Source organism: Gavia stellata, chromosome 4, assembly GCF_030936135.1.
Source record: "Gavia stellata isolate bGavSte3 chromosome 4, bGavSte3.hap2, whole genome shotgun sequence".
Classification (NCBI taxonomy): Eukaryota; Metazoa; Chordata; class Aves; order Gaviiformes; family Gaviidae; genus Gavia; species Gavia stellata.
In genome coordinates, this window is record NC_082597.1 from 17,087,508 (window position 1) to 17,111,060 (window position 23,553).

A 23,553-nucleotide genomic window follows, 5' to 3' on the forward strand; every position below is an offset into this window, starting at 1 on the left:
TATGCTGGAATAAACAGCCTTCTACCTCTTCTCCCCATCCCCCAAATGTTGTTTGTAGTGCTAAAGGAAATTATTTTAAGTGGAAACAAGGTTGGCCAAAACACTAGATCTTTGTTATTGCTGTATGGGTTTTTTTTGCCTTTTTTTTTTTCTGAGCTTTACTGTGAAAGCAGTGGTAGTATGAGGTTGCAGCCAAGTGCAGCAATGGAGCGAAAGTCATGTGCATGTATAGGTGTGGGAGGCAGCTGCCTGATTCATAGCAGGCAGCGATGCAAAGTTTGTAGCTTGCGTTAACAACCAGTCTTCTGACTACTTGGTGCTGGTGAGGAAACAGTCTGAAACAGCTTTAAAGTTATGGATTATTTTGTAGAGATATATGTCTGTAGCTTTTAATAAATGTATGACCCTTTATGAAAGATTTATATAAGCCTTAGCATAAGACCCTTCCTGGCCTTTAGGCACTACCAGTATGCCATTACTGCATTATTTTGTATGAACTCAGAGTTTTCCATATCCCAGCAAAGTTTGTTAGCTTAGGTATTGATCCTGGAAATCCTTGTGTGTGCCTCCCTTTATGCACTGTCCTGTTAGTTCCTTTGGCCTAAATGAGACCTCTTATCTTGTCTGATGTTAAGTGCTCAGAGGAATGAGATATTTGGTCACAAGTTTTCTGGCAGGCATGAGAGCCGTCTCAGCTGGTTTTGTGGTAGTCCTGATATGTAAACAGTTACTGTAAGCTTAAATTTCTAAGGCAATATGAAACATTTTGTTTCGTATAAGGATACTTGTTTTGAAATCATCTGTGCTACCTCCAGTGCATGAGGGACTGTGAACTCTTATGCGGACAAACCACAAGTGATTTGCATTGATGATTTCGGGGAGCAGCTGGGAAATACTTGATTTAGAAGTATTATGTGCCAAGAAGAGCTGATTTAATTCAGTCAAAACAAAGAAATGGGTTTTGACTCTGAAGAAGCTTGTCAGGACAGACTTTTCTTTCTGTCCCCAAGGAGCTGCAGCCCAGTGTTCAGCAGAGAGAAATGATCCCAGTATCAGGTGTTGCCACTTTGTGTGCACTGGAGCTGAGGGAGGCTGGCAGAGCAGTGCCCAGGCTAGCAGCTGTGCGCGGAAGAGGAGGTTTGTTCTAGAAATGGAGGTAGAGCCTCCTATACCTGTAATGATAAAATTGAGAGAACTGCTTTTAATTTGTGTAAGCTACCTTGCTGCATGACTTATCTTTTTTTTTAAAGTGACTTTGCATTAATAGTTTTGGAGTTCTGGTTGGATTTGTAATCTAATCAGGGAACATGAGACCTAATGAAAAATTAAGCCTCCAGCTAGAATGTGAAGCAGAAAGTACTTAGCCTGGCTGTTAATGCCCGCATAGATATTAGTTGTTTAAAGCAGATACAAGTAGCAAGGAAGTAGCTAGTTCTGTCTAGATTTTATTGACTGTGTGTATGTCATGAATCTTGTGAACCTGTCAGTTTACATTGTGGTGCATTACCACGGTGCACTTATTTCATGGACGTGCTCTGTCCTAGAGCTAAAATTTTCCTGAAATGTACCTGTATTATTTTTATTAGTGGCCATTCCAAACTGTAGGCTTGCTCATGCAGTGAGGTCTGCATGCTAGTAGCAATTAAACCAGGAGAATGATTTCCACACTGAATTTGTTCAGCCTTGCCAAGAAGGGCTTTCTACCTGCCTGGAGTGGAAGCTCAACTGTTAGAAAATCAAGCAGCCTTTTCTATTTTATGTTATCAAAAGTCAAGAATATGAAATTAGCCCATACTTTCCTGATGAGGTAGCAGAGCATGCTCTTTCACTTTCTGTTAGGTTAAAATCTCCAGTGATAAGTTGGCTATTATAGTCAATAAGTGATTTGGATAGTTTTAATTCTTAACGGAGAACTAGAAGAAGTAATATTGAAGCATCACATCTTTAACTTTAGTCAGGTAATAAGCATCAGTCGATCAGTTTTTAAATGTTTTATTCGACTGAAGACATTCTCTAACATGTTTCTACATCTTTACTTAGAGGATGGTCTTCTCTACTGGCAGTGGGGAAATTTGATACCCTAGGCAATGAGGAAGAAGCCATAGTGGCTGCAGCTTTTTGCCCAATGTAGATATCTTTGCCCAAATCAAACAAATAAGTTGAAATATTCCAGTTATTAATATATTTAGTAAAATATGGAAATGTTTAGAGAAAGTTTCTGGTTTATCAGCCAAAATGTTATTTTCCATGCAGTATCCACATTTAGACACAGGTCTTCATTTTAATCAAATTCCCAATTTTCTGCCAAAACTGTTTTATTAAAAAAGCTTTTGATCATGCTGGTTTCTTGCCTTTCTTCAGGGTAATACATCTGAGTGTGTGTTACAGGTGTTTTCTTCTGTGAGAACTGGAGGTGTATAAATGAAGAGAATTGGATTTGTTTGTGAGAAGCTACTACCCTGCACTTATGTAGTCCTGTGTATATATTGTCTTGTAAGTCCTTCTGTATTACTTCCCTTGGACTGGATAAAAGGCTGAGGATGTGCAATGGTGGCAGCTTGGCCCTTGGTGCAGATGTTGCTGCACTGGAGAGCTGTCTTCCTGCTAGCCTTGGGATGTGAATTTGTGTGGGGAAACTGGCTTTCCTGTGAAGTTTCAGATTCCAATGGATTTCTTGCACTGATGATGTTAAGCAAGGCCCTGATAGTCTTTATAGCAGTACCAACTGCAAACTTGTTTCACTAGTCAGCTGTGACCAGTCCTTTTCTTTTGACTTCTCTTGTTATTTAATCTCCAATTATTTCAGCTTTCCACTGGTATTTCCACATAATTGCTAAATATTCTCTCATTAACAAAAATAGTTCTTTTTTTTTTTTCCTGTCTCCTCTCCACCACATCTGAAAATCAGCCTGCAGTTAGCAGAACAAAAGATTATGGCCGGTAGATAATCCAAGTTTTGCACATGGTTGAAACTTCATGGGGAGTGGTGTTGGAATCAGTACCAAACAACTTGCAAACATCTCAACTGTTGGGGAGGATTGGAGAATGGAGGAAGTGTGTGTGTGGGGGGGTGGTGGTGGTTTGGGGACTGTCAGTTTATATTTGCCTGAACTGCTTGCCTGCAACAAAAGAGCATCCAGCATCGTCCTGCGCAATCAATTTGGAGCATGACTCAGTGTGGAAAAATGCTACCTACTGAATTTCTAGCATAATTTCCTGAATTGCCTTGACTTTTTAATTAACTTTTTAGAGGCCGTCTTTTAAACGTCACCTGAAGCCAACGAAGAGCAGCGAGGTGGTCAAGTCTTCACAGGGTAGCTGAATACAGTGTCACTGCATAGGAACAGACGGATGGAAAAACTAATTTTAATTTTTGATGCTGTTGCTGCTAATGTGGATGTTTTTGCAGTCTTGCAAATAGGATGAATAGATGTGAAGGAAAGAATAAAAATTGGGGATTGACATTCAGACATATAGAAATGTGTAGCTGAACCAGAAGGACTGAAGAGGGTGGATAATATTGTTCTTTTCTTTTTTGCAAGTTTCAAAACAGATAGTACTAAATAAAGCAAGTGGGCTATTTTCCCTTACTGCACAGTTAGGATTTACCAGCTCAGAGCTTTCAGTCACTGCTTGAACAGTCTACCTTCTGTTTTGAAACAGAGCAATGTCTGTTCATTAGAAACAGTCAACAATAAATACGAAGAAATTTTCTGCAGTTTGCTTTGGAACTTGGTGGATCGGGTGTTATGGATACGCTTTTTTTTTACAAGGAGTGGCAGAAAAGTCATACAGTGGTTTTCATTCCAAGAATGTTGAACTGAAAATTAACAGAGTGAAGGCACTATTCAGAGCAGATTATTGAAACACTGTTTTTAGTTGTCTTGTCCCATTGTGAAGTGTCTGGTTGTTATTTTAGTAGTGTTAGCTAAACAGTCATTTCGTAATGATTAATGACAATTTGTAACTTTCTTTTAACTGACCTGATCCTCCTATTCTTTTGTTGTATCATTTAACTGTAATTACTTGGGAAGTGGCTTGTAGCTTTAGCTATAATAAGTATATTGGTAAATTTGTGTTTGTTTTGAGTTAAATGAATTGGTTAAATGTAATTCTTGGACCTGTGGCTCATAGGTGTAAAGCAACCAACTTCCCCAGACTTGAGAATATATAACTGGGAAGATAAATTCTCTGTATGGAGGTGAAAGAAATGAAAACACTTTTAAGAGCTACAGTAGTCTTGGCATGAACCTGTAGTGATTTCTGGACTATAGCTCTAAGGGCTGGGAGAGTAAGTGTATGTGTGTGGGTAGGTGGCCTTCTGTGAAAAGGAAAGGGAAATGTGGGTAAGGGAGGCAATAATTAAGAGTACTTTGCTGCAGACACAGAAAACCCTTTTAACTTTGTTTAAAAATAAGAGTATCTCCTTTTAAAAAATCAGGCTATTTTGAAGAAGTGAACTTTTACTATAGACATATGTTTAACTGTTAAGAGGAAGAAATTGGATGAAGCCTAGTGCTGGCATGACTGAGTTCTTTTGGTCGTCTGGATAATCCTGCATTACATCAGTTTGTTTTCTCTCCTACTAAAAAAAAAAATTTCCTGTAGTGAATAAACGTTGTTTTGTTTGCTTATTTCTGAATATACTTGTGGTACTTATTCTTGATTTTCCTAAAGGTGTTGGTAACTTGGAATGTGAGGAAGTTCCTGAATGTATGTACTTATTCTTAAAACATTTCACTTAATTGCATGAAATAATTTTATTTTAAAGTTATTCCTTTGACTTTACAGGTAAAACAGATTTTTTTTTCTAGGTGTGTGCAGAAATAGTGTCATTGCTCTGCAAGTAGAAGTGATCAGCTTTTGAACCAGAAAGGCACTGTCAATTCTGTGCCTTTAATTGAAAATACTATGTGGGCATTATTAGCTCATTCATCGGTGTACTGTGATGCTGTGGGCAATGTTTTTGAAACCAGCTGCCTCACAAAACTGTATTTTTTAGTAAAGTTTGACTCTGGTAATTATACAGTAGTTACCAGTGTGCTTTTATAAAGACTTGACACCATCATTCACGTTTGTGTTGTGAGTGGTGTACTTTTTATGGGCATGGTGTGTTTGGATGCATTAGGCTGATTGGGCCTTGGCTTACACGAGGTACCTGAATTACCTCAAAATCCCTGAACTCTAAATGTCACTGAGTTTAAGTGTGCGGGTACTCAGACTGTGGTTTTGTGTGGTGTGGTGGTTTTTTTGGTGTGGGTTTTTTTTTTAATTCCTTCCCCTTTTTCCCCTTATACCTAAATAAACGTTATTCTGTAGCCTGGTAAAGCGTCAGTTACTACAGTATTTTTTGGGGTTGGATAGCCTATATTCACCACATTACTTTTGACAGTACTGTTTTATCTCAGCTGAATTCTTGCACTCTAAAATTTCTGGAAATCAGGGGTTTCTAAAATACTGGCAGCACTTGTTATCATGACTCATTACTAGGCTGCTGGGCTGTGCACTCTTCAACAAGCTTTCCTCAAACTCTATTTTGATTGAACTTTTTCATCTTAAGTTGTGTATAATGACACTTGTTTAGCAGGTTTAATCTCTGTTAAGCATTCAGTCATATAGCAGAAAGATGCTACAGAAAGTGTATTCCTTTTCCTGATACTGCCCTAATTACATAATTAATACCAGTCTCTGGTAAGCTTTACCAGTGGTGTGACTCAGCCACTCCTTACAGCTATGTGCTCCAGAGCAGGAATGATGAGAGCTACTAACTTAATGTGTTAAAGCTAAATTTTGAGGAACACCCCCCCCCCCCCAATTTGTTAAAGAAATATAGGGTGCCATGCTCTTTCTTTTGTATATAGAATTGCTTTCTTCATAAATCCTTATCCACAGAAAGATACACTTGATTGCCTAATTGACCTCTTTGTATCCATGAGTGCAGTAGTTGTAGACGCTGGACTGGGGACACACCAAAAGACCTTGCTTTCCTCTTTCCTTTTGAAATTGTGACCACTACGTTCTTTAAGCAGTGTGACCGTCAGGTGCTACTACCATATTTTTTTCATAATAGTAATCTTTACTAGTCTTCAGTATTGTCAGTGCTAGTGATTGATGTGAAACACCACCAATGAAATGAAGATGGTGTTTCATACTTCTATGCATGAGCTTATCAGTCATAAAAGCTAAAATGTATTTTTTCAATAGAAACCTTAAACTTGCAAGAAGCAAGTGCACTCACGTGAGAGAGAGAGAGGGGGAGATTTAACATGCAGTTTTAAGGCAGTCCTTCTGTCCTTTTATTTGTTTTTTGGATATTGGGCTTGGTACATAAATATATCCCGAGGACAGCCATCAAATTGCAGGCTTCTATGTGGTTGAACCCTCTGGGAAACCATAGTTTTGGTGATATGGAGCAGTCATCCAAAGCCACAGATGGCTCAGCTTCCTTGTGGTAAATTTTTGGGTTGCGTATTTCCCTTGTTCCTGCATTTCCTATTTTGGTTCTGAAGGCATTTCTTTCATTTCTGACAGGCCTTTTGGAGATGTTAGGATTCCCAGACCACCAGGGGAAGGGACCTGCCCTTTATGCCTGAACCAGGTATTTGGGATGTCTCTGCTGTTCTACCAACTGTGGGGTGATATCCAGAAGTGCAGTGTAAGCAGACTAACAAGCTGAAAGCGTACATAGGGTTTTCTAAAAGACTAGAAGCCACAGCTCAAAATAAAAACTGAAATGAGCTAGCACCTTCTGGAGTTCCTTTTTGCTCCTTTTTTTTTAAAGGTGAAAAAGATTTCCAGGGATTATATTTTCAGGGTTAATCCTTACAGGAGGAGTAGCCTGTGAGTGACTTAAATATTTCATGGTATGTCCACATATTTGGTACAACTTGATGTCCAGACCTTGAGCTAATGCTGACCATGCTAGTAGTACAGCTGAGCACTGTGTTCCACTGCACTGTAGCAGCAGAGATACTTACTTATGTACTTCTTACTCTCTAAAATTACTTGTTCATGATAAGGAGAGGCAGCCTCTCCAGGCTAGTTACCTACATGGAAATCAGCTGTCTGTAGTCCCTTTCAGCACTGGAGTATGTTTGACTCATGATTGCTGGGACCAAGGTCTCTATTCTGCGACTTTATTGCGTGATACAGGTGTGCCTGCATTCCTGTGTGGTATAAAATTGATTTTGAACTTCAGTTTTAGGAAGGCCTAACTCGTCGTTTCATTTATTGATAATAAACCATACTTCAGGTCTTAATTCATAAATTAAGCTTTGCTGCATTTGCTTAGATCTCATTTTCTCTAAGGTATTGTGTTACTATTTCTCTTCTAGCTTTCTGAGAGTGGTGAGACACATAATACTAAATGTTCACAAAAAACCAAGGCAAGTAGCACAGTAGAACAATTTTTAAAAAATCTGTTTGCCTTAGAAATGTTGTTTCCAATATCAGTTTGGTTCTAATCAAATTGCACTTGGATTTGGAAGTGTTCCAGTTCTGTGCTTGGCAGGCACGTGGAAGCTTATGGTAGTGCTGCTTTTCCATTACAGCTGACCTTGTCTTGACCTAGAAATAATCAAGGCCTGTACAAATCCTGCAACACAGTCCCCCCTTCTCTCAAAAGTCAAATTGTTCTCGAAAGCTGTGGATTTCTTCATTCACTAGAGAGTAAATCAGTCCAGCAGAAATTGCAAGAAGGAGGTTTGGACGAAAGCATTCATTCATGTTATAAGGAAAGATGTTGGAGGTCTGTTAGATCTACTGGAGGGTCTTTAAGCCCTTCTCTGGGAGGTGGGGATGGGGAAGGGAGCATGTGGGGCAGTAGGTCGTCTGTGTGAGGGCAGGCTTGGGCCTTTCCCCTCCTTGTATTTTCTTTTCTTGGCAAAAGTACAGGACTGTGCCTGTCAGTGTAAGGATGCCATCTGCGTTGCACAGCCTGCTAGGCTGTTACAGAATTGCACAAGAATTAATCTGAAATCATACCGCTAAACTGTTTTCTGGCTAGCCATAGTGACTGCCTAGAGATGCGGCTATTGTACGGTGTGCAGGAGCCAAGCGAAAGCAGCAGCCTGCGAAACCGCCTCAGCCTGGCACTGCGAATGTAATCCCCAGCGTGAACAGTTAATGGGTAGATGAGCAGATCAGGCACAAGCTGCTGGAGAGGGTAATTGTTTTATGAAATTAAATTTGTGTTTAAAAATAATAATAAAAAAAAAGAGCTGAAGAGGTAGAGGCTGAATGTAGAGGGGGAGAACTGGACAAATCTAGTTACAGCGGTGGTATATTTCCTCAATTTAATTTCAGTTTTCCATTTGCTGCCTTCTCATTATGTGCAAACTGGAAGTGACAGTCTGCAGCACTGAAACAAAGTATTCTGCATGTGTATTTTTGAATAGGAATTTTTTTGTTTGTAGTAAAATTACATTTTCAATAGCTAATTTATATGTCAGAGCCCATTTGGTAATTTAGCGGCCAATTTTGCTGGATGTTTTAAGCTAAGGGCTTAATGGTCATGTTTAATGGCTACACGTGGATTGAAGGGATGCTCATACCTTTTTATCAGTGTCTTCGTAGGACTTTGGAGTAAAATCTGGATCACATAGATCCTTCTTTAGCTTCTGCCACAGTCCTTAATACATTTTTATGTCCAAGAGCTAGCCGGGAAGTTTTATTCTCTGGTACTGCCAAACTTGCATCGAGATACTTACTTGGTGTGCCTGAAAGTTTCCTGGTGTCTAAAGGCAAGCATTGGTACACGTGCAAAAAACATCTGCCTCACTTGTGCTTGCACAGGGAGCTGGTGTAAGTTTAGGCTGAGTAACACCTGGACTCTGCCTAGTCCCTGTGGGCTCTGGGCACACACAACACCTGCTGGCAGCGCTGAGCTCGGTCTAGACCACGGCAGCCACGGCACCTTGAGAGAAACATTGATGGGAGTGGTGCCCAGATCTTATGTAAGAGCGATTGAGTTACAGTCGCAGCAAGCTAGTGCTCGTTGCCCTGGCTGTGGGTGACTGGCGTGTGCCCGTGGCTCTTGCAGGCAGAGCAGTTTCACAGGGTGGGAGCTGATCCGGGATGGGGGGGAAGACTCGGCAATGTGCTGGGTGGCCAATTGCCACAGTTCGGCTGCTGAGCAGCATCTTATGTAATCACTGTAACTTGTGTATGTGTAATTGCATATCCTCTTTACATCTTAATACTAGTATTATGTATAATATCAGTATGTATAATACCAGTGATTGATACCATTAATATGAAGTTGTACCATTAACTGATACCACTGAATACTAATGATTAAGGCATCCAGAAACTGAGTTAGTCTTTCTGCAGAAGTGGTGCGATTACAAAGGTACGCTGAATTTGTCTTACACTTCGTTTGCTTTTATTTATAAAGATGGCTTTTATTCCGTTATTCATTCAGTCATTAATGTACTTTATGTAGGCTTGGGCTTTTTTCTGCCATTGTAGGCACCTGAAACAAATGAATTCCCTTTTGAAGGCTATCAAGGGCTACTGATAGTACGGTATATTTATGGCTTGCTTGGAGACAACTACTTACCTGGCACTTAAAAAGAAAAGCAGAAGACAAATGACCTGGACTTTATCTGTAATTTGCCATAACAGTGTAGGGGGTTATTTTGATGATAACCTTGGGAAAGAGTGCCATGTGGTATTACTTGTAGGCTTTGGGTTTGAATACAATTTGTATTTTGTGTCATTCTGGAGTTAAAAAAAAAAATTAATCATTGTTATATTTCTTCAGAACGAGTTGGGCTGGAAGGTGAGGTATTGACTTACACTTTTCATGAACTGTGGGTATAAGTACAAGTGTGTGTGTGTGTTTCTGGAGGAAAAAAGCAGGGTAAAAGCATACTAAAACAGTTCTCAGACTTGCCATACTTGTTTCACTGGCCACCAAAAGCCTTTTGAAATGTTGAGAAGGACATTACAGAATTACATCTGTACTGAATGGTAACTCACCAAATACGATCACTTTTTCCCCCGCCGGTGTTATTTAGCACCACAGACTGTGTTGCCACAGACAGAGGAGGTGCAGGGGCCATTGTACTGAGATGTGCTGTCAACAGAACAGAAACTCTTAAGGGGTGATGGCTGCTGGCATGAGCTGGAAGGTTTGTTCCTGCATCCTTATTGCTGTGTTAACAAGAGGTAGACCTGTCGTTTGTCATATGCCAGCCTCTTTTATATCCTTAAACATTGTTGAGAGGTAAAGAATTAATATACCGATCAGCTAGTTCAGATGGATGCATTCTGATACTATAGTTGTGGCCTCATTTGGAGGTGCTGATAATTGTAGAAGCAAGCAAGCTTCCAACGTGTGCTAGCAAAAATACTTGAAAAGCTTATGCAGGCAGAAGTATTAGGTGTCTTTGGGATGAAATCTGTTTAGCTTTCTTCACTCCCTCCTTGTTGTGAAGGAGTATGTTTAATGGGAGTGGTTTGAGGAGTATAAATGTAATGGCATAGAAAGTAAGGGCAGGAAGCTGTTTTCTTTTTTCTGGTTTTGGAGAGCTTTTGTTTCCCAGTTTATATTGCCTGCTACACTTCATTAAATATTTTATTAGGTGCTTTTGGATTTAATACTTCATATACCCACATGTGAAACCTAATTGTGCAAAATTTAATAGGCTTAGTATAGTAAGAGAGGAGTATTGGAGAGCCTTGGGTTTAGAGGTTAACTTGTTTCCTGCTCTGCGCTGCACGTGGTTTGAGTGATGTTTGAATATGCTTTTCTGAGCAAGGTGAAAACAGTCCTTTCCCCACAGCAGAGTTTTTCATTAAAAAGAACTTTACATGGGATTTCATAGTCATCTTTTCTTCTTTCCAACACAGCTTCTGGCTAGTTATTGCTATCAGAATGATTAAACTGTGATTTTTCTTTTTAACATTTTTTCCCCTCCTCTTCTTTCTGTAAAGCAAGAATAATATGATGCTTTGCCCTTTATAGGTCACTCTTAGAAGTTCTTGTTTGCTTATTGCTAGTCTGTGCAGGTGCTGAGAAGGTGTATGGTAAATGTTGTGATAATTACCTTTTGTTAGAGTAATATTTGCAATACTTCAGGTGGAGATGCAAAATAAAAAATTCACTGGTCTCATTTTATTTAGTATATGAAATGAGATTAAGGGATGGCTTGATCAGAGGTGTGTGGAGATTCCTGGGGAAAAATTAAATAATGGGGAGGTTCTTAAATGAACAGGCACAGAGATAAAATTCTTCAGTAGCTGAAAGGGGATATGTGTGTGTATGTATATATATCTATATACTTACATATCCATATATATAAAAATAATATATTTAAATCACTGGGATAATTCTCATCCCTAGAAATAATCTAAGATAGGATGCTTTTCAAAGGGATATTGTGATATTATCTAGTGTTAAACATGAATCAATTCTGGGAAGTCTGTCTTGCATAACACAGGGTATTGACCCAATGATTGCTGTAGTCCCTGAACTGTATTATCTGAGTCTGTTCTAGCTGGCAATATTTTTAGCAGAGACATTGTGCACCTATTCTACTGAGAGATTAGTTCCAGTACAATACAGTGCATTACTGTGCCACCACTGACTATTTTAGCCCTCCCTAATTAGACAGCTTGTCCCAGTGTGCTGAGGCAGAATAGATTTAGGGGATTAAGTTTCATGTGTGTGGCCTGGAGGCTCTGCAAAGTACGTGTAAACAAGAGTTGGGTGTGTTCGTGCTTTGGAGAGGAGGAGAGGGAAGGGTGCAAGGCAAAGTGTTGTTTGGGGAGTTGCCATGTCTAAGGAGATGTGATTGGAAATAGGTAGAAAACACCTGATTGTATACAATTAAGAGAGTAGCCTGAAAAACAGGTGAGATGGGGCCATGTAGAAGCCAAAATAGGTGAAGTCAAATTGGTCCTGGAGAAAAATACCAGTGGCAGACTGCCAGGCTGGGAACTGGGCAAGGAGAGAGGACCAAAATGAACTCTTTCACATTTTAAAGCATGGGCGCTGCCTGCTTTTCTGACAGAAGTGACCACATTAAGACATGAGAGTGGGAAAGCTTTGGCTGTAAGCGGAAGGAAAAATTGCTTTCCCAATTGATGTGTGGGGTGGAGGTGGAGGAAATGTTCCTATACCCAGTGCAGGAGCAGAATCTGACTTGCATGAGGACTGCTGCTTGTGGGACCACATATTCAGTGCTCATAGTAGGACTTTGAGAGCCATGAGGTTCAGGTAATCCACTCACACTGTTCATAAGTGGTCAGAAATCCGGTTGAAGATGAGGCATTTGTTGCTTACTCATTAAGGTCATCACATTAGCTTGGTGCTAAAATTATCAAGAGAGCAACATAGATTTCAGAGTGTGAGGTATCCCTTGAGCAGACCTCTCAGCTTGCGTGATGAAGATCTCTCATCTGCATAACTTCTTTGGGGAAGATGCCTTTCAAACCTGACAACAGCCGTGATCTCTCTCTGGTTGCTACCTCCCCACTCCATGGCAGAGTGGGATGTTCTGTATGAGCAACTACAAAATGAGGAGGGAGTTTGTCTTTGGGGTGAAGCTTTCCTAATGTGGGGAGTCTTGCTTTGTTTTGCCTTTGTGCTGCATGTGTGCTGGTGAAACGCTACTTTTTTTCTCTTAGCATTGCCTTCAGATTTAGTGGTAAGTTAGGGAGGAAGGACACCATCATCGCTGCTGGGTCTCTGGATGTTGTATTACAACCCAGGGGAAGTGATTGAGCTGGTATCAAGCTGTTAGCAGTGACACAGATTTCCATCAGCTCAGCTGATGTCTGGAATGGCATCTTGCTGTGGCCTGATGATGGTCACACGTAATGCACTTGCAGCTTGCTGTTGTGCTGGGTTTTATAGCAGCAGAGTGCTCGGAGGTGCTGCCTGGCTGCAAGGCAGGGAGCTAGCTGGGAGAATTCTCATGGGAAGTCTCTGCAGGCCGACATCGAAACTGCTTGCTTGACAGTCCTGTCATCACTATAATAATTATCATGCAAATCACTGATATTTTAGGCATGCTGTTCCTCTTTGTGGTCACTCTGAGCCTTTGCTTATTAGCAGAAAAGAGAAAATTATTCAGCACCTGTCATCATTGCATTAATCCCTCAGTGTAGAAAATTAATTTTCAACTTCTTTTTAAAAAAAGATAGAATGAAAATATATGAAGAAAAACTTTAAGTTGTCAACATTCATTCTGCAAGTTAGTGCTAAAAGCCTTTCAGAACTGGGGGGAAGTTGGGTTTTTGGGATGCATAATTAAGTAATTAAAAAATTACTTAATTTTGAAAATGTGTTTTCCATCTTGGTTTTTAGAAAAGGTCTTTCTAGGCTTTCTTGTACTAGAAAACAGTGCAAGAAGTACCTCTGGAGCTTTAGAAGCCCTCAGAGTTCATGCTTGTAAGAACAATTGATTGCCTTTGTGCTGTCTGCACAGGATTAGGGAAAGAATGAGAGTGCTTAGTTTGAAAAAGAAGCTTGCCGTCTGACTGACTTCACTCCATTAAAATAAGGCAGTAGAATAACCTACCGAGTTTGCGTTTTCTAAATGTTAAGTGTTATAGACAGCATGCTACAATATTTAATTTGTTCAACTTTCCAGTTGTGTAGAGTGTTTTTTGGAAAGGCATATGCTTAATTTCTCTTTGAAGACTTTCTCTCTCTACCTAGAAATAAAAGCTATTTTATTACAAAATCTTCATTAATTTAGAAGAAAGTAACTTTATTATGAGCTTCTGTACATATTCGTCAGGTTTTGTTTAGTGGACACAGGTGCTAATGGATCAAGTTGGTTGTTAGTGAAGGAGCTATGTAAATCCTGAATTATTTTTAGCATTCTTATTTCAAGGAAAAAACTTATGATAATTATTATGTTATTATAGAGAAAATCTGTGACCTATATTACACACTCTGTGTCCTTAAATGCAAATGGTATTTGTAGAATATTTATGCCTATTTTGCACACCATATAATCTTTCCTTTTAATGATATTTTTCAAAGGTTTGCTTAATTTCCACTCCATGCTAGAGGGTATGCTGACAAGAGAGGTTCTGCCCAATCATTAAGGAAGTTTCCGTAAAGGAATCAATATGCAGAAAACCTTACAAATAAATTATGGTTATTCTCTAGTGCCACACAGTGGGTTATAATGAAACCTTTAGAATAAAAATTCTGAAAAGTACTTCTGACAGTGATATACATCCCTGGGTGAAAAATCTGTAATCTGCAATAAAAAGAAGATACATCGTGCTTTGTATGATTTGTACAGGATATTTCTAACTTGAACTAAAGTATATGTGTGCTGATATAATTTGAATTAGTCTGCAGCAGTCCACTCAGAGTTGTTGGAGACTAGCTCTCTCTGCATCGAGAGCATTGGCATGGTCGCAGTAGATCAGTAGGTAGCTTTGGACCCTTACGTTTCCATTAGATTTTGGAACAAGTTTTGTGTGTTTCGAATGGAATGTTTTGGCTTAGTTTCCTCTGAATGAGGTATAATTTGTGCACACTGAAACTGTTCTGTGATCCAAATGAACATGTGGTAAGTGAAGATGTTGGGGTAATTTGCTTCAAGACAGCATAGCTACTCCAAACACAGAGTCACTAAGGTTGGAAAAGACCTGTAAGATGATCAAGTCCAACCATCAACAGAAAAAAAAAACCAAAAAAAACCCCCAAACCACCAAAACACAACACCCCACAAACAAAAAAAACACACCACACACGACCATCCCCATCAAGCCATGTCCCACAATGCCATGTCCACACGTTCCTTGAATACCTGCAGGGAGGGTGACTCCACCACCTCCCTGGGCAGCCTGTTCCAGTGTGTCACCAAACACTAATGTAGATATGGCCCTTAAAGCACGGAATATGAGGTGAATATGTGCCTTTAAAGTATACTCTGTGTATACAGATCTTCAGCTTTGACATTGTGTAACTGAAAGTAGCGTCACGGAGGTAAATATAGGTGCTTCAGGTTTGATATAAATGGAGAATCTATATAAAATATCCCATGATTTTGTTAGTATGTAGCTGTACTGCTGACTTTTTATCGCCCTTTATATATATAGCCTTATTTGTCCCCTGTCGTTTAAGCTGCCACACGTTTGGTGGGTTTTTTTTAATTTGGTGCTGCTTTGAGAACTCTGAAAGACTTAAAAAAAAAAAAAAGTAATTTTGTAAACAATTTATTAGTTAATTACAACTAGAATAGTAAGTTATGTTGGCCAGAGTTTTTCTTCCTGATAGTTAACCGTTAAACCAGTTGAATTGTAAACTTCCACAATCTTCTTTAGTCACAGAGCCAGTAGGTGAATTCAATTTTGACAAGACTGCAAGAATATTAAGAATGCAGAGGAATTGATAAAATGGTAGAATATAAGATGTCCAAGATGGCTATATTCTACAAAGTAGTTTGTCAGAAACAGAACAAACTGAAATAAAAGCTGGAATTTGTCTCAGTTGGGGAAATAATGAGGAATGAGACACTCTTACTTTTAGAACTTGTTAGATATTGTTCTTTTTCTGTCCTCTGAAGGTATGTTGCTTCACTGAAACCAAACATTTCACGGAAGTGTTCTGGCTGTGACAAAGCTTCTTTCCTGTTAAAGGAAAAGAAGAAATGTGAGCCTTCTCCTTGCTCTCATAGCAAGGAGGCTTTCATTTCAGATGACCTGTAGGCTTTGGGGGTCCTTGCTTCCAAACTGCTACTTAAACTATCCTGCATTTTTTTCATATTTCTGTTGCTATGAATTAAAAAAAAGTAAAAAAATCCTTTTTTACAATGAAAGCATGAAGAAGTCTGATAAAACTGGAAAGCCTCATTTCAAAGTCTGAAATGGATCATGCAAGTTACTCTTTAGTAATGCATAGTATACATACAGAAACATTCAGAGTTTGAGGCAGGTCGTCAACTTGAAGTTGTTAGGTGAACCTTCAGGGAAGATGACATCATTTGCATGAACAGTTGTGCAAGTGGAGTTCTGATACAGTCAGTACTGTGGCTCAGACAGCTAGAAGCTTCCTGGCTTGATGAAAAATTCTCATTTTTCAGTCAGAAAGGAATTCCTTTCAGATCTCTTATTTACATTGTTTGTATGCTCCTCTTTCTGATGATGAGAATTTCTAATAGTTCTTTTTTTCTCTTCCAAAACAGAATTAGACCACAGCTAGCCAAAGAGAAGATTGAAGGATGCCATATTTGTACATCTGTAACACCTGGTGAACCTCAAGTGTTCTTGGGAAAAGATAAGGCCTTCACTTTTGATTATGTCTTTAACATTGACTCGCAGCAAGAAGAGATCTATATACAATGTATAGAAAAACTGATTGAAGGTTGCTTTGAAGGCTATAATGCCACTGTCTTTGCTTATGGCCAAGTAAGCTTTACAATTTTATTTTAAAGTGTTTATTTTGGAATAAACAGTTTCTTGTAACTGAGCTTTCTCTTAAGTTTTGGAATGCATGAACCTGTTTTTAGCATCTTGGTTTTATTTTAAATGAGAGATTCTGTAGGAGACTGTTTAGGAGATTGTATAGATTCTGTGCAGAATGGCAATTGAAACACAGAAGACATATATATATATATATATATATATATATATATATATATAGGCAGTAGGTCTGAATTAATTGTAATGCTGAAAATAGCATGAATCCATATAATATCTGAATTCACCCTAATGCAGCAAATCAAATTAGTGACTTAATCAGTTGATCTATAGAGGTAGGTTGTACCGAGATTCTCTCCTGAGCAATTATCACACAGAATCAGAATCATTAAGGTTGGAAAAGACCTATAAGATCATCAAGTCCAACCGTTAACCCAACACCACCATGCCCACTAAACCGTGTCCCGCAGTGCCACGTCTACATGTGCCTTGTCCATCCCTCTGGATTTTCAGATGCTTTTGGGAAGAGAAGCTTTTTAAAAATAGATCCTAGGGAACTTCAGGCCACGTTGTTTGTAGCCAAAATGTAGAGATCAGACTCCAAAGTCTGAGAATTTTTCATAGAGAACATACCGTCTCGGTGCACTGGGCACCCTTTTATTTCTCAAAGCTGAAATATCATTGAGCTCAGTGTAGAGAACATGTTATTGTCTCCTGAATATTCCTTTAGGATTTGATTACATAAAATTTGGTCTTGGATGCTGAATTTCATGACTATTAAATGTTGTATCTCAAGTTCACTAGGTGATGTCTAGTCCTAACAAAAGAAAGCAGTTTGCAGATCCAGTTTAGTAGATTATGTTCATCTGTGTGATTCTACCTTTGACTTAGACTTGACCCACTAATTAAGTGAAAATGCAACACTACCTTGTCTTCTATAGGACTCCACATTAATTAAGCTATTTTCCTAGCGAAGGTACAGCTTATATTTTTCAGTGCCGCCTATAAATTGAGAACAATATAATATTCTCCCTGAGATATTCAGACATCATAATTAAGAGTCATTTGATCTACTTCAGTAGAGAGTTGCAAATGCTGCTTCTACCTCCAAAACATGTGCTTTAATTAGTCATCTCAGTTGAAAACATTAACTGTTTTTTTGACGTCAGAGATGATAGCTCAAGGCTGATGTAAGCAGCTTAGAGGAAGCTTGTAGGGGAAAAGTTATGAAAGATTAAACTTGTCCCTGCCTTCTTGTATGTGATCTGTGGATAAGCAGTAGAGTTTGTCCAACATCTACTGTTTATCCATTTTTCAGAATGACCTGTTGTTGTGCATGTTAATAATGTAAAGATGACAGACTAACTTAGTAGTCACTACCTAGCACTAGTGTTCACAAACTGCATACGTGATGATTCCGTACTATTAACGTGTTCTAGTGACTACTCCTTTTTTGATTTAGACAGGTGCTGGCAAAACATACACCATGGGCACTGGATTTGATGTCAACATAACGGAAGAGGAACAAGGCATTATATCGCGTGCTGTTAAGCATCTTTTCAGATGTATTGAAGAAAAAAAACAAGCTGCTATTAAACAAGGACTTCCACCTCCAGATTTTAAAGTGAATGCACAGTTCTTAGAGGTAAATACGATCTATATTTGTGTGTGTAACTTCATGTATTTTATTTGAAAGCAAATTAAACATTTTTTCTGGTTGCTACTTCTACATTCTTTTCCCACGAGATGTTTTGAATTAATCTTCAAGATTTCAAAAGGAATTTTTATGCAGTTTGCTTCAGCTCTTCAATTTATGAAAATGAACCTTTTTATCTTATTCCAATTATTTTAGTAGTTTCCTTTGCAGTGTTGTTTTGAAGTGTAAGAATAGTTATATTAGTCATCATTTATCCCTTTCTGCAGCACACATTTGTTTGTGGGGCCTGTTGCTCTTGCTTGTTTGTAATTCTTCAGAAAACCTTAAAGCAAGAAACTATTAAAAAAAAAAAATCAATTGTACTTTGTGCCTTTGAATAGTGACCATGCTTCACCTGCTTGCGTCACTTTGCCATTGATTTCTTCAGCTTTCAAAATCTCTTCAGGAGACTTTTTATATTCCTTTCACCAAAAAAGAAACCTAGCATAAAAATACTTCTTTCTGTGATCCCCAGTGGTTAAGGATTGGGCTTCTGTGTCACTGTTCCCTCTTTTGTTTGGCCCAGAGAAAACCTGGGTCAGTGCTGTGAAAAACTCTTCCCTTTGTGTTTTCTTGTAGGCACAGCTACTGGTAAGAGAGGCCACTACCTCTGTGATCTTTCCGACCTGCAGCAGCTGTTAGTTAAAGTCTTGCAGCTTTTATGCTGTGCCTCCTGCCCATGGAACCATTTTTTAAATTAACTGAATTTGGTGTAACATAATTACACTCACTACCAAGCTGCAAAATCTGATACTTTAAGCACACAGAGAGGAAGAATCAATTTAAGGAAGAGCAGGTGTAAATGTGTTTTACTTAGTTCAGTATTTGCAACTTTATTTTATCTACTTTGGGCGGGAAAAACCCACTTTTATATTAACCAAGAGAAAAGCTGTTGGTTTTATTACCGCTGAAGCAACCTTAGGTCCTTTAGTCATATGTTCCTATAATTGTTTTAAAGATTAACAAGCTGGCATTAGTTTTGCACCAGTATAGGTTTGTCACTGCTAACCTTAAGCAGAGCTTTTTGTTGCTCTGGCTAATGTTTGCCTAGAGAGAGTCTAGGCCTCAGCATGGGCTGTGGGAATGCTGTACTCTCCTGTTCTCTCTGTTCGAACATCGGGGAGCTGCTGCTTCATTTCTGCTTAGGCAGCTGCAACAGTAGTAGTGTAAGGAGTAGTAACCAGCGTAGTTTCTGAATTCCTTGTGTTTTTTGACATAACATTACAAATGTGACTGCGAGAGTCGCAAAATACAGAGCACTAATTGAACGTTACAGTGATAATGGTACGTGGAATTGCAGCCATTACAACGTATTTCAGATGAAATGTACATTGTAAAACCTGTCTTGTTTATCTAATTTAGAGAAAGGTTAAATGATGTATATAATAAATTCTCCCTTTACCAAAAAAGTGACATTTTGTTAAGTTTTTTATTGTACTGAGGCTAAATTGGAGCTTTCCCAGAAAGAGCTTTTTCTGATTAGTTATGTATTATACACTACTCTTGTATCAGAAAGTATCCTTTTCCTCGCATCCTGCCTACCATTAGGGCTGGATTACATAAACAGTAATTTAGTCATTGAACAAGTTGAAGCAACATTTTATTTTGGAATAACTTCGAAGTCTGAGGGCTGGATAACTGTTGGGAACAGTGACTTCTATTTGTTACTTGCTTGCTTTTCTTTAGTTTGCTGCAGTCTGCCTTTCTTAACTCCTTGCTTTCCTGCTAGCTTTTCCAAAAGATAGGCATATGCATTCCCATGCAATTGTAGGTGCATTATCAGGATCCTCTCTAAATTGTGGCACCAGTTTGTTTGCACTTAGCAAGGTAGAACATTGGCAAGAAGGCTCCTACTTAGAATATTGATGCCTAATAATTAAATATAACTCACTTTTAATATGTAAAGAATTAAAAGCATCACATTCACAAATGCTGAGCCTTTTCTTCTCAGGGATGGATTTTCACTCGTGAGGAGAAAGCCTCTTGCTTTCAGTGTATGAGAAAGTACATTGGGTGAATACAGATCTATTGCAGTGGTTCTTTTGCTTTTACCTAGGAACTTTGGTCAGGAATTTAATCAGTCTGGCCAAAGATCTGCTGAAGCGAATTGGTATAACCAAATTGAAGATACTGGAACTGTTCCAGCGTATGTCAGTGGAGACCTGAGCCATGAGATTCCCATTGGGACACTGTTTTTTCTGCGTTTTTTGACGTTTGCCCTGATATCTTCAATTGGATCTAAACACCTTTCCTAAAACCCAGAACATTCCTATGAAATGATAATCCATCTCCTCTAACACTGACAACTGGATAGTAATTTCTGATGACTTTGCTGGTTCTGATATCATTTACTGACCTAAAAGTCTGATGTGCTTAATGATACTGAGTTGGAAGACCACTAAATGTACATGTACTTACCTTCACGAGACTCAGTGAAACAGGCAGTAAACATTAAGCAGTCTGAAACATGTAGTAAATAGTTGCTGTTACTCATATGATTGTGCCTGAAAGTTGTAACTAAATCTAGGTCACAAAAGTGTAGGTATTGTATGGAGGAAAGTACAAAAGCCCTGCTCAAGAAACCATGACATATTATTTTTGGCCTGCTGGTTGGTGTGTCTTGAAGCAGCTTGCACAAAAACTATTGTATGTTAAATTCCTTCCAGGGCAGGAACAGTTTATCTAAATGGAAGAGAGCCATAGAATTATTAAGGTGTGAGAAAGGAGATGAAAAAAGGTGTGATGGCAGTGAGAGCAAGTGGAGTGAATTTGAAGTGTTTGGAGGAGGGTGCAGCCAACTGAATCAACAAAACAAAAGCCAAGCCCAAGGTCAAACCTGAAGACAGCAGGTGCCTGCCACAGAAACCACTGCTGCCCTTATTCTGCTGGCACTGAGTGCCTCCCCTTCCTTGGTCCCACCAGAGAATTTTCTCCCAGAACTGAAAATGTGGAGGAAGTTACTGCTTCTTTGGGTGGCATAATAGTAAGGTGGGCAGATGACTTAATTTGCAGCTGCTCTATCATCCTGTTGTTCTTGTCAGTTTGGATTCTTCAGAGCATCCTTTTTTGAGAGCCTTGTCATTTGGATCTTTAAAACTTTCCGTATGTGCCATATGCAGATTTGTTAGTCTTTGGGGGAATTCTTAAGGTAATATACTTTTTTTGTCTTCTCCTCAGCTTTACAATGAAGAAATTCTTGATCTGTTTGATACCACACGTGATATTGATGCAAAGAATAAAAAATCAAATATTAAAATACATGAAGATTCAGCTGGAGGAATTTATACAGTGGGCGTTACAACCCGAACTGTGAATGGAGAATCAGAGGTGATCATTGAAAATAAATCACTCTGTAGCATACCAAGTGCTTTCTAAAAATGTCTGTCTGTTTTGATAAGCAGTTAAAAATAGAGGCTATGCTTGCTAACATCTGCATCTCAGGCAATCTAGGTGTAAAGTTTAGATGAAATTTTTATTTTCTTTAGTTTCTATAGACTTAAATGTGATAAGTGTCTCATTAAGTGAGTATCGCTTAACACTAGAAAGAGACTTCTGCTAATAGTATAGTTCTGCTGGGAGAGAAAATTTTGGCATGTGTGTAAATCTAATCTCACAAACCTTATGTATGTTGTTTTTCCTGTGACAAGAAAGCTTTGCACAATGACCAATGTGATGTAAGTTGCTCTTCATAAGTGTCTGTGCATTGCAAATCTGAATACAAATGTTATTGTACTATACATTTTTGAACAAAAAATACAAAAATTGTCCATTTTTTGCTACAGGTGAATGGAAGGAAGATTGCTATGTTACTACCAGAGGACAGTAAAAAGAGGCTTACAATGGTTTAAGTGTTTTCTTTTAGAAACCATGAAAAAAATGCTTTTAGTTTGCTTATTTAAGAATCTTTGTGCTTTGGGCATATAGGAACTGAAATCATAGCAAAGAGAAAAAGCTTATTTATATCCAAAACAATAAGTGTTATAGGAACATTTTTTATTTAAACTTCAAGCAACACAATGTACTACTTGTTTTTTTTCTAGATGATGCAGTGCTTGAAGCTGGGGGCTTTGTCTCGAACTACTGCCAGCACTCAGATGAATGTTCAGAGCTCTCGGTCACATGCTATCTTTACTATACACTTATGTCAAACCAGAGTCTGTCCTGCATTTAACACTGTACGTATCTTTGCTGTTATTAAGCTTCACTTTAGTAATCATTTTTCAAAATGTGATTATTGTTTTGGCAGCCACTGCTATTTGAATTGCACTTAGTAAAGATGCTACAGTCATCATTGTGCTTGATGAATTTGCTAAGCATTATAACAATTTGATTTAATCTGTGCATATGTAACCATCCTCTAGCCAGAGGCAACAATAAACTGCACCCTCTTACATGAACCTGCCCATTCTCCTCTTAGCGTTTTCTTCAGTATTTTGTTGCAACATACACAAGTAAGAAAGTTAAAATATGATTTGTCTTTAATTGGGAAAGTGTTTTTAAGTGTCTTAGTAGTTAATGGGTTTAAGCTTGCAGTCAGCTAACTGAAAATGCTTAGATATTTCAGATTAAGTGTTGATATCCAACAAGGAGCAAGTAGAAAAGCATTCAATTCTGAAACTTAGCTTATTTATTTTAAATAGGTATATATTGGGGTTCAGATGTGTTGTTAAGCCTGTGCACTTAACCTGAAATTTAAACTATGAATGTATACAGTGCTGTTCTGTAGAAGATTTTTTTTTTCCATGTGGATGTTCAGTTGTTAGTTGCTGTTGGTGTATCTTGTAAAGAAAAGAGTTCTGAATAAATCCATACCACTGAAAACTACAGTAGCTTCAGGGGGACTTAATTAGATTATTCTAAAGGTATCAAAATTTTTAAATATTTTCGTGAACTCCTAAGTACCTGGCTAGCGTTTTACACATAGATATCACATTTTTAAGCATGTGGCACAGTGAACTGGATTTCTAGTGCTTTTTCTGGGGGTTGCTTTTTCTGGGGGTTGCTTTTTCTAACACTACAAATAATCATTTGCAGGCAAAATGAGGGTCTCTCCCTGGTCCTTTGTGGTATGTAAGCCTGCTTTATACACCTTTTAAACACTTCTTCCCGCTTTCCACACTGAAACTGTGGACCTGGTGGTGTGGGAGCTGTCTGTCTTCTCACTGGGGAGGGACTGGCATCACACTCAGAGCCCAGACAGGGCACCTTGGTCACTGGGTGGTGACAGTCTGCTCAGAGGTTTTGTTGAAAATTAACTGTGCAGCTGGAGAGTGAGAGAACTCATCTGGGAGCCTCATTTCCCACAGGGTGTCAGCACAGCAATCCACCTGCGCTGGTGCACTTGCAGCCTTCCCCACCAGCTGAGCCACCCACAGGACTCTTGCCTGGCCCTGCCTGGTTTTTAGCAGAAGCTTGTGGCTTCTGTTAAAAAGTGGCTGCTTTCTGCCTTGTGTCAACGTTTGCTT

General features: G+C 38.8%; 1 protein-coding gene across 1 annotated transcript in view; it reads left to right on the forward strand.

Annotated features, from left to right (window-relative positions):
* Window positions 1–21,388: 21,388 nt before the first annotated feature.
* Window positions 21,389–23,553, forward strand: part of KIF21A (kinesin family member 21A) — a 55,898-nt gene continuing 53,733 nt past the window's right edge. Inside the window, exons 1-2 of the mRNA XM_059816972.1 lie at window positions 21,389–21,415; window positions 22,129–22,263. Coding sequence (XP_059672955.1) covers window positions 22,129–22,263 — 135 coding nt within the window. The 5' untranslated portion in view covers window positions 21,389–21,415. The remainder of the gene's footprint in view (window positions 21,416–22,128; window positions 22,264–23,553) is intronic.